This window comes from Haemaphysalis longicornis, unplaced genomic scaffold (genome assembly GCF_048455015.1).
Source record: "Haemaphysalis longicornis isolate Haplotype H1 unplaced genomic scaffold, Haemaphysalis longicornis Haplotype H1 scaffold_6, whole genome shotgun sequence".
Lineage (NCBI taxonomy): Eukaryota > Metazoa > Arthropoda > Arachnida > Ixodida > Ixodidae > Haemaphysalis > Haemaphysalis longicornis.
Window position 1 is genome coordinate 45,860,104 of NW_027526407.1, and position 18,411 is coordinate 45,878,514.

General features: G+C 47.1%; 2 protein-coding genes across 3 annotated transcripts in view; one reads left to right on the forward strand and one right to left on the reverse strand.

Annotated features, from left to right (window-relative positions):
* Positions 1-2,070: 2,070 nt before the first annotated feature.
* LOC144142564 (DNA repair protein RAD51 homolog 4-like) lies at positions 2,071-6,074 on the reverse strand. Its single transcript, XM_077674155.1, has one exon. It carries the CDS (start codon positions 5,886-5,888, stop codon positions 4,914-4,916), a length of 975 nt encoding a protein of 324 aa, XP_077530281.1. The 5' UTR covers positions 5,889-6,074; the 3' UTR covers positions 2,071-4,913.
* Positions 6,075-6,788: 714 nt separating this feature from the next.
* Positions 6,789-18,411, forward strand: part of LOC144142565 (uncharacterized) — a 55,530-nt gene continuing 43,907 nt past the window's right edge. For both annotated transcript variants that reach the window (XM_077674156.1, XM_077674157.1), the window contains exons 1-2: positions 6,789-6,974; positions 9,356-9,469. In XM_077674156.1, the coding sequence (XP_077530282.1) occupies positions 6,972-6,974; positions 9,356-9,469 (117 nt within the window). In that variant the 5' untranslated portion in view covers positions 6,789-6,971. The remainder of the gene's footprint in view (positions 6,975-9,355; positions 9,470-18,411) is intronic.

Genomic DNA, 18,411 nt, shown 5'->3' on the forward strand with positions numbered 1-18,411 from the left:
AGAGTTACTCCTAACATTATTCGTTCCATGGCCCGTTGAGCTGACGTAACTTTGCTTTCTAGTTGTTTAGTAAGGCGCCAAGTTGCAGTTCCGTATTTTATCACTGAACTGCCTATAATAATATGCGGCGTCTTAATCGAGGTAGCATTAAAAAGGGGGAGCAATAAGTGAGCAACCTGTAAGTTTCTAACAAAATAATTTGTGAGACTTTAAGCAAGCCGGGCTGAAGAAAAGTACATGATTTGTCTTTAGGGCTGCTTAAAGGGCCATGCAGACAAAACACAAGTTTGGTTCGTTCGACCGATTGCCTCGTTAGAATCATGCTGACACCACTTTTAACGTAAACTTTGCTCAAATAATCCACATAATTGGGAAGAAAGGGAATGGCCATGCGACCCACTAGCTCATTCCTGCAACAGAACCTATGATGTTACATGGCCGGCAAAAGCAAACGCAAATTAGGCAGGGGTCATAAGTTGCTGAACGAGCTATTTGTGCTTAAATGTAATGCATATTCATTTTACAGCCGTAAGAATGGCGTGGTAAACAATGAAAGTTACGAAAATACATGCAAACATTGAAGTACCGATGGGCACTGCTGTTGGTACTGGGTGCACTAGTATGCTTGTTTTAGCTGCACAGCAGTCCGCCACTTTGGAGTTGTCTTACATAACACTGGCTGGTTGACGTAAGCGACATTGTCTTCTGTGACCCTGTTTGTCGAGCATACACCATGTTTCATGACACGATTACTTTCTACCGCAACAAAAACAGGCTAGGTGTAATATGGTCAAAAACAAAGTAACCGTGACCAACGGTTCATGGCTCAGTATGGCAGTGCCATCTTAAAGGACTGTGGTAAGCAAGGCTGCAGAGCGTAATGACGCACTGGAAGTTTGTTTCAATACCCGTCCTTGTGACTTCATGGCAGACGTCATGAAAACAAATGATTTGGTGGGAAAATAAAAATTTTAATCTAAATTGATTAATTTCTCAGTGAATACGGCATCATTTTCTGCCACATAAGTACTGGGGGCACTATAAAACACGAAATCTTTCGAATAAAAGGAACTTGTATTTTGTCTGCGTGGCCCCTTAAAGCAAAGGCTTTTTTTCTGTCACTGAAACTCTACAAACTTTATGCTGCTTGTGCTAATCAGATTTATCCTGCGTGGCACAATGGGATACAGTCTTACAACTGTCCAGACAAAATTAGCTCTCTTCCTTTATGAGATTATCCCACACAAACAGGGTCATCACACAGGGATAAGACATCTTCTTGTGCACAGCTCATAGATGTCTGGGATTACATGCCCACAGTGTTTCACGGTTAGAACCTTGAACCGTATTCTCTTGCCATGAGGATAATCGACCCATAAAGCAAACGTTACCGAAAAAAAACAGTTCCAGGAGAATACTAAATGTTGTCATTTATGATCAAATTTGGTGTGAAAAGTTGCGCGAGCAGCTGACAAGTTCAAAATTTGGAACTGAGTGACTTTGGAAAACTTTATCCTGCTCAGTACTGTGAGTATCCACCAGACGATCACATTCTTCGTCAAATAAATAAGGATGCAGGCCTGTACTGCCAAGGAACTTTGTTCTGTTGTAATTTAACGTATACTCATGTTATGGTTCATTGAGGTTGAAATGCAACAAGAAGAAAGGTAAGGGCTACTTTGTTTATAGTGGATCCAAAGCCTAAAAAAATGCATTGTTGCATCAACTATTTGTGCACGTGCCAGATTTTCAATTTGTTAGAGCCGAATTTTACCTCTACTGTTACAATGAATATCGGATATAACGAACTAATTTGCTGTCACGATACACTTCGTCCGACTGTATTCAATAAGCGAGCTCCCCCCCGCTAATTAGCCTATAACCTGGCCCTGTTTAGTTCGTGTAAAAACCAAAACCATATTTATTACTGCGATGCCACACAGAAAACTTGTCAGCGAAAGCATTCAACTAGGTTTTGTTTCGAAAGTGCCTGTTCTCTGTCATTTTTCGCATGCTCCCACGATAAGTATCCAAGAAATACACGTCAGATCAATGAAGAATGAGAACTGGCCAATTCTGAAAGCAACAAATTTATTTTCTCTTCGTTTCTGCCTTGATGGATTGTAAGAAAACCCATTTCTCTAAAAAATGCCACTGCGAAACCAAGGTCTAAGATCAAATAAGTTTGAAAGAACCTCAGCTCGTAAAGCAAGCATAACGGTTTGTTTCTTTGAGAGAGAAATGAACAGCCGGATAGAATACCATACATGTACGCTCACATCAACAAGTCACAGTGAGGGCAAATAACATTTTACTACACTGTTGATTGATTGATTGATTGTAGCGTTTAACGTGCCAACGCAACGCAGGTGATGAGGTGTGCCGTAGTGGAGGGCTCCGGATTAATTTGGACTACCTGTGGATCTTTCAAGTGCACTGAAATCTCGCACACACGGGCGTTTTTGCTTTTTGCCTCCATCAGAAAAGCGGCCACCGCGGCCGGGAATCCAACCCGTGACCTCGTGCTCAGCAGCGCAATGCCTTAGCAACTAAGCCACCGCGGCGGCTACTACAGTAAAACCTCGGTACAGGCGACACTGTTACAAGAGACACTTGGTTATAAGACACATTTGAATGAAAGCGGTTTGGTCGGTTTTTTTATGTTCGGCACGTTAGCAACATCGCTTACAAGAGACGTGGTTACAAGAGACACGTTTTTTGGCTCCCTTGAGTGTCTCTCGTAACGACGTTTCACTGTATACTGTTGAGATGAACGAACAAGAATAGTAATACCTGCTTCAGATGTTGTTGCTTGCACTGCTCACTTCCCAGCTTGCAAGCGAGAAGTGCTGCGCTGAAAGTGTGTCTGCTATTCACACCACCACTGTTGCCAGCATTCCACCTTAAGAACAAGCAACAATACTCGAAGCCACGGTAAAAACAAAAAGTGGGTTGAGAGGTATAGATGCACTATACATAGCGTTGTTCGTTTTCGGGTACAACCCGATTTTACCCGATTCTTACCCCTCGAACATGTTTCGGGAGAATTGGGTTAAACTCGATTTCTCCCCGTGGACCTTTTCAAAGTAGCAATCCGCACAATCGTGCACTGACGGTCGCCGTTCTCACCCAGTACTTGCTGGAAGCAAGCCCCACAAACACAGCTTCTGAACTCGTTGAGTATTGGAATGGCTCTACCGCTTGCTATCCCAGGATAGCAAAAGCTGCACTGCCATTGTTGTGCCTAGCTAATTGAAGCTGTGTTGTCAGAGAACTTTCTCTAAGTTGAGATACGTTCAACGATCGGACAGGACTCGAACAAAGACTGTCATGTTGCGCAAGCAGATAATAAGGTATGTAAACAGGGATGAGTGAAAAATTCGTGACCAGCTTTTCGTGTATGAAATGTTTCATTTCTTAGAAGTTATCGATGCTCTTTGCTGTCATCCTTAAAGGGACCCTGCAGCACTCTTCGTGCAGTGCAAGTAAACCTGCGCGACGTTTAGATTAGACTTCCAGGAACACCCGAGCCAAATATTACACGTGAACGTGAAGCGGTAAGCGCACAAATCGCCGTAAAAGACGCGGAAAAACCAACCGCTCTCTCTTCAATTCTCCTCATTATGCACCCCTGGCATGGCCTCTGCGACGTCAATCGGGCCATGGCTGTCCTATTGGCTGTCGCCGGTCAACTTCGCGGCTAAATTCTGGCATTTCCTGCGACGATCAGCCGTCGTCGGCACTGTGTATGAACCTCTTCTATGTCTGAACCTGTCCGCATGCTTTTGGCATTTCTTTTGTTTTGAGTGCGCGCGGAGTTTGAGTGACGAACTAAATATTCCACTTTCAACGAGCCCACTCGACAACAAACGTTCATTGCTCCAAAAACGCCCTGCCCGCCTGAGCGCTTGCTTGCGACCAGGCCACCATCTTTGCTTTTTTGTGGCACCAGACCAGAAATAGATACGTCTACGTTGCGGGGAAAAGGACGAAGTTCCCCGGCCTGTGACATATCGAAGGCCGGCGAACAGAACGCCGCGTGCCGCCCCCCTCTCCGGGAGAGAGCGCGCAGCTTTCGTCGCGTTGTCCGCGGTTGAGTTGAGAGGGAACATTTATGCGCGATTTTTCATCATGCGTAGTTTCCGTGATAGTGAACGGATTTTCATAATTCTTGCCGGAGGAGATTGCTGGGACAATAGACTTTACCCCAAAATACATTCCAAGTAGTCGATGGTAAGTGTTGCATGCAGGATCCTTTTAATGATTCATTTCCAAACAAATGCCAAATTTCGGAGAGCTTTTTCTAGAAAATCTAGATGTCCCCCCCCCCCGATCACCAGCTTGAAATAAACACCAATCTTAACACATTAGAGTTAAAAAGCTGGTGATATCCTTTAAAATAAACTGATTGTATTACTTAGCACGTCTCCTGATTTAACTAAAAAAAAAAACCCAAATTTCGGAATGGTTTTAAAAGAAAACTTGATTTATTCTCCAATTATCAGTTCAAGAAATAGCGTCCGATTTTTACCCCCCCCCCTCCCCCAATTTGTAAAAAATATAAAACATGAAAACGAACAACCTTAACTATACACACTGGCATGCGCATATGTGTGGCCTGTTACAGCCTTTGCTTCAACTTGACATGGCCACTGCTCACATGTTCCACTCACTTCTGAACACTAAGCCAGTTCTCTATTGTAATAAACGGAGCAACAAAAACAGTGACCACGAATAGATAAAAACAGCAATCCTATAAAAATGCTCAATGTAATAACATGCCATTAAGAACAACAGTCACTTGAGATTAATAACATACAACTACAGTGTGTGACATTATACTGCATTTGTAAAATGTTGCTCAAAACTTTTCCATAAGGCATGACGGCTGCAATGTATTATTTTGCAGTAATTTAGTTGACGCCGACAGTGGTGATGCCCTTGGAAACAATCCTAAACCTCACAACGTTTCCGAGAGCTCTGCAGTCGCCGCTTTTGACTACCCTCAGTTCCCTGGTTTCACCGGAATCGAACAGGTCACCGAGAAAGCTGAGTTCGAGGGAAACGGCCGGAACGTCTTCCCAATTCTTCCCCAGAGCGGGCTTCATCGAGCCGCTCTCTCCTGCCACAAAATCGTTCGTGACGACAATGGCTATCCTAAACCGCGCCGCCAAATGCTGCAACGCGATACACAAGTGCGACAGCAGCGACAAACCACCGAGGTACTGGTCTCCCGTCAAAACTGGGGATGCAGCAGCCGTCAAGGAGTCGACCACTATCATCTTCACATCGGACAGGTCCGAATCACCCTTTCCCGTCTCCAGGGTATCGCGCACTTGGTCTACAACTTGCACCACCTCTAGCAAGTCGCAAACGACCACGTGTCGGATCTTGGCCAGCATAGTTTCGGTTTTCCCGTTCCCGCCTAAACGGCTAGCGATTATTTGGCGCACTCTTTCGGCCGAAAAGCAGCACAGGGTGTCGATGTAGAGTGCGCCGAAGTGACTCGCCACGGCGAGGTTGGCGGCGAGGCTGTGACATAGCTGCGTCTTGCCGCTGTTGCCGGCACCGACGATTTCGGTGACATGTCCGGTGTAAAGGCCGCCCCCGATGGTGTTGTCGACGTTAGCGCTTCCCGTGCTGAAAATTGCGGTACTCTCTAAAAGCTGCTCGTAGAGTTCGAGCCCGGTGCGGAGCCTGGGAGCGTATACGGCCTGTAGAGATCTACGTATCTGAATAACGTTCTTGTAGTCGAGACCACTGCGTTCGACGAGCGCTTCTCTTTCGCAGGATAGGTAGTCGACGACCGTTTTTATTCCGGCAGCTCGGAGCTTCTCGACGACTGGCGCGGTTAGTTGGGGGCAAAGTCCGACGCACAGTAGCGTCATTCCAACATAAGCGACTGCTGAAAGTTGTGTAGAACCAGTTTAAAACTCGCGTACGGTCATAGAAGGGCCAAGAACCACGGGAACACCAAAAAACTTTCAAAAACAGACACCGAACGCCGACTGGCTTGTCTCGGCTCATTGTGACTTACGTCGACCCCACGCAAAAGTGCTCTTTTCTTAGATGATTATAAATGTATTCAACAAAACAAATTAGTATGGTATAAACTAGAGCAATTGCGAAGACATTGCTCAAACGTTGTTGTACATTTGTCAAAGTTGGTTGCATTTGCTAGCTGCAAAGGTAGAATAAAAAGTAATCATAACTCCACCGCACACACAATATAAATAAGAATACAATAAAAAACAAATAAAAGTCACCTAATGGGCATTTTTTGTGTTACAAAATTTGCTCTTTGATAAGCAGCGTTTTCACCGACCTGTCAGTGGCGAATCACCATTTCGCATACCAGGCGTCAGCTGTGGATCAGCTGGAAGAATAAAAAACAACATAAGTACGCGCGACGTAAAGCTGACGCTTGACTCTGCGTACGCAATGACGACAAAATTAAAGGACTATTCAGTGCCGGTGCGCTTCATTCGCTCTAGACTGCAAATATTTATTTAAAAATGAAACTGCATTGTAGGCACATGCTCAAAACTGCGATTCAGTGCAACTTCTCATCGCCGCGAACATATCGAATGCACGCGTTCTTCTAGGGTTATGTGTGTTGAACGCAATAAAAAATGACAGTTCTGTCAAATATTAGACGTACAGGCTTTTCTCAAAGTGCTGACTGCGAGGAAAAAAAGCGCCCCTCGTAAGCTGCCCTTCGAGACTCCCCGGCGGCCGCAGACAGCCGCCTGTGCCGGGAATGGTCACGTGACTCCCACCAGCCAATCGCGAATAAGGCCATGGTGACAAGTTGTTGATGTGAGAGGTCTCCGATGCTGCGAGCGGCAGACTGCGTCGAAGCGGGAATTTTTCTGCACAATTCCTAGCGATTTTCGCCGCTTTCGAGCGCAACTCGGACCGAGGACGATCCAGCGGTTGCCGGCGGCGCCTGCGAGGCTGACAAGTCGGCAATGGTACGTGAAACGTGCGGAACGGAAGGCTTGCGCTGACCCGTGTCTCGAGTGTGTGTGTGTCCGTGTTGTGTGTACTACGCGCAGCCTAGGCCTAACGGTGTCTGCAATCCCCGATGCCGATCGCATCGCGTACGCGCGGTGTCCGACCGGTGTTCCGGCTCTAGCACGCTCCCGCTCGAGAGAACGGACATCTCCGTCGTGTTTTCGGCCGATCGGCCGCGTAAGATGTCGGTTGGCGCTGAGATGCCAGCGGTGTCTGCAAGGAAACGAAAAAGAGCAAGAAAAGAAAAAGCGAAGGCAGTAGTTTCTTTTTTTTCTTTCTAGGTCATGTCACTGACTTCCAGGTGAAATGCGTATGTGTTAACTGTGCTTACAACTGAAGATCTGAGCCGTCTGCGATCTTGTTAGCGTCCTTTTTGAGCTAGTTAGATTCTTGAGGAGGAAAAACGATCGCGGCGTAGCCATAACTTCGAAGGAGCATCGCTCGGGAGAGCGTTGCGCGTAGAGGGTTCGCGTTGAGGTTTAGCGACGTTGGCATCTATTCAGGTGCGCTGTTTCCTCTTGCAAGAAATCGGGCCGCTGTGTTCGATGGCGTTTACGACCTTACCCCGTCGATGCCGAGGCCTTAGTTCGAAACAGCTGTCATCCGGGCCTTATTAGGACCACGGGCTGGTATTGTACTTCGTTCGCAGCTGTGAAATGCATACGTGACGTGAGCAGGCGTCGCTGACGTTTGCTGGCTGTTGTTTGACGCGGTTTTTGTCGTAACCTTCGTGTTACGTTTTCCTTCTTCCACGTTAAGTGGCCGTGGATCGATCATTGGCGTTGATTGCGCAAACAGGTACCAAGGTCTTTGACACCGAGTGTGTGACCGCATTTTTCGCTCCACACACACCCCGGCGTAAGGTTTTTCCCCCTGCTCGCCTACTTTTTCCTTGCACAATAGGTCATGTTTTAATTCCGTAGTTTGATAAATCGGTTACTTATCTGATAAGAAAGTTGCTGAGGGTCAATCACATTTTCTAGGCCAATGCCCGGCTGAAGTCAGACACTCCTGATGCAGCATTTGTGAAAGGTAGATCGTGTGACCGCCTGAGTAGCTTATCTGCACTGATGCATAGCAAATGTACGGAAGGCTTGTGCACGCTTGTTAGTGGGCGAGAAATACTTTAACAACATGTCAGTTACTGCATTATGCATCACCACTTCCTTTTGTTTGCCATCACTGGTTGATTGATTGATTGTAGGTTAACGTGCCGACGCAACGCAGGCGATGAGGCGCGCCGTAGTGGAGGGCTCCGGATTAATTTTGACCACCTGGGGATCTTTATCGTGCGCCGAAATCTCGTACACAGGGGCGTTTTTGCTTTTCGCCTCCATCAGAAAAGTGGCCCTGCGGCCGGGAATCGAACCCGTGTCCTCGTGCTCAGCAGCACAACGCCTTAGCCACTGAGGCGGGTTCGTTTGCCATCACATTCGTCTGGTTGACCTGCGTGCAAGAGAATGTAATGTGGTGTATCGGCGTCTCTCTTTTGCACGCACATAAGTGGCAGTGCTGTCTCTAAGCATAGTAGCGACTAACAAGTAGGAATTCACCCCCAGTCCCTGATGTATAGTTTATCTCTCTTTGCGTGGAAGGGTTTAAGCATGGATGTGGTGAAACTCATTACTAACGTTTGCAACGTCTTCTCTTGGCCCAATGACATCACAACGCGGAAAGCAGGATGGCAATGGCAAAAACACGTACGAACAGTTACTGCCAAAATATACGACTCTTGTCGCACCTAGAACCAGAATCGCAATAATGCCAGCACTTGCCAATTTGCACCGGAACTAGGCCTGTTTTGCTTTTGCGTCTTTTTTGGCGCTTTCATATTACTGTACTTGGGTACAGCTTAAAAACAAACGGAAGTTTCTGCTCATCACCGCAGGTGAAACAACTTGTTACCAAGAATTTTCATATTACTGCAGCGACGACAAAGGAGCGCAGTCACAAAAGCAGACGATGTAATGCCTGAGGCGTAATCCCTTTTTGAAACGTGCGTGCGCGTTGGCATCCAGATTACTCGCGGCAGCGGAGTGATACACCACATGCACTACTGCTGTTCTTTACTCGAGTGCAGCCTGGCAACATGGTTCTTTTTTGCAACCGTTTGATGCGATGAGAAAACAACTTTACACCTAAATGTGCACGCAAAGTCAAGCCGAGCCTCATTGGTTTGCGGCTAAGATGAATTTCTTTTTGTTCAACAGCGCGCGTTCTGCCCGTGACCACCAAACTGGAGCACTCGTCATCGGTAGAGTGTGGAGTGCTCGCTGATGCCCGTGAGGGCGGTGGTACACGGAGTAACGTTTTGCCGCACTCTCCTCCATGCACGCAGGCTTCGTCGGACGAGCCCTTATACCTGACGGTGGGCACGGATGTGAGTGCCAAGTACCGGGGCGCCTTCTGCGAGGCCAAGATCAAGAAGGTCAACCGCATGGTCAAGTGCCGGGTGAGTAGGCGGCTGCACTCGGCGGCAGTCTCAAAACGATGAAACTACGTTCCTCTGCGCTAGCCGAGCGTTTGGACTTTTGTGAATTGCTGTTCCACTATGTTTCCAACTTCGTAACCTTGCTTAGTTGCTGTGTTTTATTTACCGTGGCCCTATACACCGAGGAATTCGTCGTACTTGCGAACATTAAGACAGGGGCAAAGCGTTTTATTTACCGTGGCCCTATACACCGAGGAATTCGTCGTGCTAGCGAACATTAAGACAGGGGCAAAGCTAAAGAGGAGACGAAACACATGCTAAAATTCCTTAGTTAGTAACCAACTCGCCCAACTTAGCGCTTTAGTTGTCTTATACACCATTTTGAAGTGTAGCAGCGCAAAAAAACAATGAGGGGCACACAAGATATTCACAAGACGGGCGCTGACTCGCAACTAGTATTTTATTAGAAAGAAGAAAAAGAAGCACGTACAATCTGATGTCGTGAAAACAACAAAATTCGAAACATCGGATAAAAGCTGGTGAAGGCATGTGGTTCGCTCGCATAGCTAGGTGGCATCCAAACACACCTTTAAAAGAAGGCTGGTTTACACATTTGGCCCGACTCGATAGGTTTCTGCAACTTCTCGTGTCAGCTGGACCTTGTGGGTGAACAAAACGTCTCATTCATCAAAGCGCGGCATGGAGCCTCATGATCGGCAGTGCGCTGCGGGGAGGATGTTTCCTTTGTTTAATCATTCAAATGTCCCCCTTGGCGAGTGTTGATGCACGATTTCCCAATGTACACTTTTCCACAGTCGAGGGTCAGGCGGTATACAACCACACCCAATGGCCAATACTCGCGCAACTTTCAATTCCGTTCCTATACACTGTAGGAAAGGAAACCGTGGACTCTATGATGCGCTGTGGCTCTCCTGTATTTATTGAGTATGCGTTAGGCCTGGCCGGAACTTGGAAAGCGGCGTAGACATGCGACCGCCCCTGGAGCGCAGTCGTGTTCGACCTCCTGTGGCGCGTGGCACTGCTGATGCCGCCGGGCAAGCACCGCTGATGACGATGGTAGGCAGCTGTTCATGATGATGATAGTGGCACTGCAAACAGATGATGATGCGGAACCCAAACACCATTATTCCACCCCTCGTAACTGTCCTCGCTCATAGCCATTTATTTGAAGCGGGTTTTTTGTTTTTTTACACCAGTGTAAGTTAGTGCAGTTCTTCCTGTCAATCACGTGTTACCTTTGTCACATTCTAACTTGAACACAGCACTTGCGCCCTTGGTATTAGGTGCCCGTGCGCCTATAAACCTGACCGAAGAAGAGCGAATGTTGTCACAGTAGAGGGGACGGTGTCAAATTGGGTTGTTGTGTTGCATCGCGGACAGCAGGCTGTGAATGTTTTCGTTTGGAGCAGGACGCGATCCGAGGCGTCTTGCTGGATGGTTTTGATGCCTGCGTCTGCTTGTGCGTCTGTCCTGAATGGGAAGTACTACCATAAGGCCTCTGGACCATACAGTGGGGTCAAATGCCAGCATCCTTTACATCTTCCCCATCGAAATGGAGCGCAGTGCTTCCGGCATTGTGTAGAATTATTGCTTAACTCTTTTTTGTTTCTTTAAGTGTTCATCGTTGAATCGCGTCATTCGTATTTTCTTTTAAAGGCCAGCTGCAGTGAAACTTCGCGAAGGTGAAATTTATTAAACATGCCGTAGGATTGATTGTAGGGTTTAACGCGCCGATGTAACGCAGGCGATGAGGCGCGCCGTAGTGTAGGGCTCCGGATTAATTCTGACCACTTGGGGATCTTTAACGTGCGCCGAAATCTCGTACACACGGGCGTTTTTGATTTTCACCTCCATCAGAAAAGCGGCCGCAGCGACCGGGAATTGAACCCACGACCTTAAACATGCCGTAGGTATCGCTTGGGCTACAAGAGACGCAATTAGCAGTTGTGTAAAATAAGTGTTTAACATTACTCCGTGTTGCAGCAATTGCCACTGCTTTCCTTCTTTCTTCTTCTTCTTCGTTTTTCAATTTTGGTTTCAAAATAGCCTATCTCCACTGGCCACTGCGGCGGGCTGGTGCGCATTTCAGGTGTCGTGTTTTGTAACTTCCAGTCTTTTTGTCAGACTATGAAAACAGCAGTTTCTAGAGGTTGAAATTTTCGCTCCAGTTGGCCTTTGAGGAGAGAAAAAAAAGTTGAGAGCCATCCCGCTAGTGAATGTGGTTGTAGTGCGAGAGTGGTCGGTGCATGTGTCCTTCAGCAGCGAGCAGAGACAGCCGAACGATGCCGTGGAGAAGGGCGCATCAGTGTTGGTGCTAGGCGAACCCGCACCCTTCAAGTCACGGCACTATACCCAGGTACAACTGAAGAACGGCAACGGAAGTTGCCACTGTGTCTCATCACTGTAGCCGGATGTTACTCCGCGCGGCGCAAGTAGTGCGTTACTGGGACTATTTTGAACATGGCACGAGCTGTTTTCGTGATTTTTTTAACTTAATCTGCTTATAAAGTACTGCAGCGACAACAAACAAACCACATGAGAAAAGGCAGACGATATCGCACATCCATAGCAATGTCCTTTCAAAACTTGCGCGCCCGTTGACATCCGGGTTCGTCGCTTAGGCGGACTGATACCGCACACGAGCTATTGCCGTTCTTAACTTTTTACGGAGTATAAGAAAAAGCTCTTACCATTACGGCCCATATTCTGAAGGTGCCAGTTCAGCCTTGAAAAGTCCAAATGCCATCTGGCAGCGCTCCAGACACTGGGTTTTGGGATTTATGTGAATGAGACTAGCCACCCAAGCTTAACGTACTGCATAGTTGATAGTGACTTTGTTCATCACGTACATGCACAGCCCTGTCTTAATGTGTGCATTGAAAGAGTAGTGACACGAACTTTTAAAGCTGAGATAACGATGTGAAATGCTTCCTTTTTTTCTTTAGCTATCTCCCAGCAAGTTTCAACAGTAACAATTCGGTATAACATATTTTAAATCCATTTTAATCTTTGCCTGCACAAGAAAGCCCAGAGGGGGTCAGCATGACATCATCTGCTCCTTGCCCCAAACTGCCGACGTCAGGGCTCCCGTGACGTAGCCGACACACTGGCTGCGGTTGGCGCTCATTGCTGCGCTGTGTGTATCACGTCATGGTTTTGGGAATGACGTCATGCTGCCCGGGTGCATGGGGGTGGTGAAAACCTCGGCCGGTCTGGGTGTGCACGCGTCCAGACCGGCAGCGGTGCGGCAAGAATGGCGACGACATGGGCACCCTCCTGTCGTGCTGGCCACGCGCCTTTCGTTTTGTTGAAACCGAAACTGACACAAATGAACGACACTGTAAATGATTGTTTACGCTGCAATCGACCATCTAATGTGTGCCATTTTATGATTAGTGGGCTGGTTGGCATCTATACAGTTGAACCCCTTTATAAGAGACACGTACCGGGGAGCAGTTTCTGTCTCTTATAAGAGATGTCTCTTATAAGCAGGGTACCATGTTTTCACTAACTGATCAACCCATAGTTCAATGTGGGCACCGTATGACTAAAATAAGCTCAAAAGAACGCTACAGCATGTTTCAAAAGATTCATTCTAATTATTGTTTGGCCCCAGAATTTATGAAACTTTGTTTGCTTCACGACTGTATTTACACTGTTTTTTACAACTTATTCTACAGGCTTTTTTTCCCTTTCCTTGTTTGTGGAAGATGAATCGTTGATGTTGAGTTCACAAGCGTAATGAATAGCCAGAGCACACAGCTTCCGCTGTGTGCTCAGGCTATTCATTACGCTTGCAGGACTCAACATCTGCAGTGCTTCTTGATTGGCAGCTACGCGAGTGGGAGAGCCCGCATGTGCAATCGCACTCCATTCAATGGATGGCAGTAAGCTTCAACCACTTCTGTCAGTTGCATTTCCATTGGCAGGGCTTCTCATCATCATTTCATAGCTGACTGAACCACTTTGTGTTTGCTGGAGTTATAATAAATTGCGACTGCAGGCGTCTGTCGTCCACCTGTGTAACCAGAATGGAAGCAATTGCCATTAGTGACTGGTGGCACTGCATCTGAAGTTAAAATGTCGTTACAAGCGAGATTATTGATTAAAGTTCAAGGATGACTTGTCCCTTATAACCAATCTTCTACATCCGATGTCTGTTATAAGAGAGGTCGATTTAATGGGAAAGATAGGGCAGCCAACCATGTGGGTGAATAGTGTCTCTTATACCCATTTGTCTCTTACATCAGTGTCTCTTATAACGAGGTTCAACTGTAGCAGCGAAAAAAGTGCATCACAAAAATTTCGTGTCAGTACTGCTTTAAGGAAAGCATGTTAAAGGAGTACTGACACGAAATTTCTCGCTTTCAGTTTTTATGCTGTAAAGAATACCTATGGTCCCAGTAATTACGAAAATCGAACCGAAAGGCGTCAGCCACCAACATATAATTAATTATAGCACGTTTATTGCAACCACTTTCAAATTCGGTCGCCGCGCGGGAAAATGGCCGTTCGAAGGAGAGCCTGCAAGCGGACTGCCTGACGTCACGGTCTCCGTGACGTCGGACCGTGACGTCATGGTCTCCGTGACGTCAGGGACGTTCGCTGCATCGTCTGCTACGGATTGCACGCGGTTCACACTAAAGCGCTGGACACATGTACGATTTGTACACTCGATTCGCATGCGACTGATCGTTACGACTGTCACCACGACTAGTCGTACGCGTGAATTTGAGACACATGACCCGATGCGTGCATGCGATGCGTCGTCGGCGTCGCTCCGCCCACCGTTTTTGCTCCATGGTCAACTACGACTATCGCTGAGCTGAATTTGTAGATCCCGCGCGTTTAATCGCAAAAAATGGATAAAGCAGGCAATCGTGAAGCGTTTCCTGCCTTCGGAAACAGTTCGCGCACACGCCGGCCGCGCCTGCCAGCTCGGACACTCAGCGGCTCGATCCGGCGCAGACCACGGTAGCAAGACGGTAGCAACCGCTTGTCGCTGCTCTTCTGAATCAATCTGATCGTTAAAATGAAGTTCCACATGCGAGAAAGTAGGTGTTAGTGTGGTGAAAAATTGTGCTTGGGATTGTTATCAGGGCTTATTTTAAAAGCGGCGATCAGATATCTGCCGCGATGCAAGCGTATACGCTGACCGGCCCCCCGCGGCGCGCGGCGGGCGGTGCGCCGACCGGTCGAGAGATGGCAATACCTGCGCGGAAACGTGAAGTGCGCACTTCATAGCGCACTTCGCAAGCCTTGCTCACAGCGGTACCGCAACCAAGCCAAACCTCCTATCGAAGCGAGACCGCCCACAACAACAGCGCAGGCTATCGCTTCCGGTTCCGGAAACAACTGTATGACGTCATGCTGAATCGGCCGCAAAATCGCGGATAGCCTGACGTCACACCCTAAGCGATTTCGCTAGTGCTGCCGATTTGTAATAGTTCGCGGCCAGGGCAATTAAAATCGATTTTTGATGCGTTTCCAGCCTCGGATCGCTCCAAAAATTTCTGTGGGTAATCTGTACAAACTACTGAAGCCAATTATATCGTTATTTAGGCCTCTAAATTTGGTGTCAGTACTCCTTTAAAAAAAAAAGCTAGCCGGAAATAACTGGCAAAATAGAACGTAGAAAAGGAACATAGCAAGCAAACGGCCCTGTTTGCTTACTTTTTTTAGCTTTCCAGTTCTTTGCACAGATAAATGTGGCCAACTGCCCGGCGTCGCGATGTCTGCTCCTGTCTCCTTAACGTCCTCACACAGCTAGAAAGGGGGGTGGGTTGTTATCTGATTCCTTCCACGCGAGAGGTGTTTAACCTTTGAGCGCTGATAACGTGGGAAGGTAGACAACACAAACTTCTGTTAGTTTTAAGTACAGTTTCGAAGCGGTGCGTGTTTGAACTGTCTGTGCAATGCGCTTTGTTTTTGCCATGTTTGCCCAGTTGAGTGTCTCGTGCAATGCGAGCTATGGTCGCGGCAGGCGTGCGAGTGCGGGAGGCTGTAGAAGCTCCCATTCGGTTGGAAAAATAGGTGACAAGTTGGAGGTTACTGTGTGTAGAGGTCTTTTCAAAAAGGAGGGAGTATATGTTCTAATGTTCTGTACAGGAGCGTTTGCACACTGTTGAACGTGGTTAAACTGGAAAGTCTGTTGTGGGTTCAGCTATGGAAATGTGTCATTGGCAGGCATTGAAGACCGGCGTGGCAGGGGGCGCTAGAAAGTTAGGTGGGCAGATGAGATCAAGAAGTTTGCGGGGATGAATTGGTCGCAGCTGGCACAGGACCGGGATAATTGGAGATCTATGGGAGAGGCCTTTGCCCTGATGTGGGCGTAGACAGGCTGATGATGATGAAGGACCGACCTTTTTTAAACTGCAGGTTTTGCAGGGCAAAATGGTCTTTGCAACCTTTGTGCACGAATCGTAACTCTTGTCGCGTGGCATTAAAGCAATTTTTACAGCAAGTGCATTTGTAGCATGCAGCTTCAAGGGTGATGTGAAGCTCTTTCAGGACTTTTTTTTATTATGTTTTTTAAGGGAGGGGGAGGATAATTTTGTGAGGTTGTTAATCTCTACCCTTGTATTTAAAATCTGTAAACATTTTACAATATCAAAAAAGTCCATTTTTGCAATTGTGAGGGTCGTATAGATTATGTTCTGTGTTTCATGGTTTTCCTATCTTCGTTCATGACTATTGTACCCGACACTTGGTTTATTTCGAGGGAACATTTGGGGGATAGAGTTCACGATTTAATTTGCCTTTAGTAGCGTATCGGTAGACCGGAGTAGATTAGCTATCTGCAAGACGGCGGAACAGGTTGTGTGAGCTTAACAAACTGTTTTGTGCACAAACCTTTGTTTCGGAACGCGTGTTTTTTGGTTGTTCTAGGTTATTTTCCTGCTCTAAAGCCCATTTTACCGCTCTAAGGATGCTTCTCGCTACACTAAGGTCCTGATTTGCTGATTCAAAGTGCTTTTTTTTTCTTTTTTGCCGGCACAATCTTCTATTTTACTGCTCGCATCCCTAGTAAGGAGTCGCAAATAAGTGAGGTTAAGGGGGATGTTTTAGCGGCAGTAGTGAAAGCTTGCCTGCCAAAGATTTCTAGATGCAGCGTTTGAACACTGCTTTCTAATACCCCTGTCACACGGCAAACCTAATTTCATTCAAAGTGAATGATAATAGCCGTTAATGACATTCGGTTTGGCCGTGGGAGTCTACACAGTGAAACAAATGTCATTTGGTTGGGATAGCGGTCACGATTAGCGGGCTTGCAAAACCGCAAAATTATATTTCAAGCACATCTAGAACGTTTCCACACATATTCTTTAAAAACATAACAAAGGGTCATTTTTTTAAAATAAAACAAAGAAAATCACCGGTTTACGTCACATCAGTAGGCATGTCAAGCCGAGAGAAGTCCGCAAAAAAATCTGTACTGGGGTAGTGTGCACACTGGAGACGAGATTTTATTTTTGGTAAGTACTTGCTTGTCTTCGTTCGTCTGAAATACCAACATGAAGGGGAAAATATAAGTTTACTAACAGTTTTTAGAAAGTGTATTCATTGGTTTATTACTGAACTTTCTTCTCTAGTGGTACGCCACTGCTGTCGAGGCTACTAATTTGGCTGCTGAATGAGCTCCCGAACCTCAGTTAGCCGCTAAATGTCATTCGGCATTCCTGTGTAGCACCCAATTAATGACATTTAGAGTGAATCACATTTGCTTTAAATGTCATTAGATTGATTGATTGATTGTAGGGTTTAACGCGCCGACGCAACGCAGGCGATGAGGCGCACCGCAGTGGAGGGCTCCAGATTAATTTTGACCACCTGGGGATCTTTAACGTGCGCCGAAATCTCGTACACACGGGCGTTTTTGCTTTTCGCCTCCATCAGAAAAGCGGCCGCCACGGCCGGGAATCGAACCCGCGACCTCGTGCTCAGCAGCGCAACGCCTTAGCCACTGAGCCACCACGGTGGGCAAATGTCATTAGATCTGCCGTGTGACAGGGGTATAATTGCTACCACAGGCTACGGTAAAACGACACTGTTCATTTTTAGCCCATGTTTGCGTGCAAATGAAGTGGAACAGTGACACACACAGTCGCAATAACTTTCAGACCGTCCCCAAAGCAGCAGACGGGACTGGCACTGCAAACAACGCCGGGGTGAAAGGGATGGCGATGGGACGCCAAGCGGCATGGACCAAGGTGCTCCGATGGTCACCCCACCTGCACTGCGGTTGAGGGATGCCCACAGCCTCCTGAAACAGCCTCTCGAAGGAGACTGGCACCGTGCGCGGTCTTTTGGGAGGACGCCGATCGGTCGGGAACCGAAACGCCCCGTTCGCTGCCTGCGGCGGTCTCTCCCCCTCCCCGCAGACTGACGTGCATCTTCTCAGGCGCTTTTTCAGGTTGCGCACTGCTGTTGGAATGTACTGTGTTTTTGCACGCATAACCAGTGCCGCCTTCATTGTCAGCTTCCACTGATTCGAGGCCTCTAGAAAGATCGCAAGAAGTGTTGACCGCTGCGGATAGTCTCTGAAACTAGCATTGGACAATCGCGAAAGTCTTTAACCCTTTCGGACGCTGTGTACACAACTGTGTACATTTCAGTCCTGCGGTTTTTACAAAAAAGAAATACCAAAGCTGAAAGTTTTCGCTAGTTGAGCATAATTTTGTATCCCCAATCTAACAGTGAAGATTTTAGCGCCATCTGGCGGCTAGTAATATCAGTACGGCCGTAAACAAAATGGCGATTCACATGACGGCTTCAGCGGGTGAGCTTTTCCAACTCTTTTTCCGCATTTTCTCAAAACTTGCGGCCCTAAAAAAATATAGAAACAATGCATATCGCTTTAATATATACGTATGTAATAATATTCAGCGCTACTTGATGCTCCTGACCTCTGTGATGCTATGTGCACAATTCTGTGCTTACTG

What these genes read in the sequence shown, in the direction of transcription:
- LOC144142564 (XM_077674155.1), bottom strand. Translation starts at nt 5,888, where the DNA reads ATGACGCTACTGTGCGTCGGACTTTGCCCCCAACTAACCGCGCCAGTC.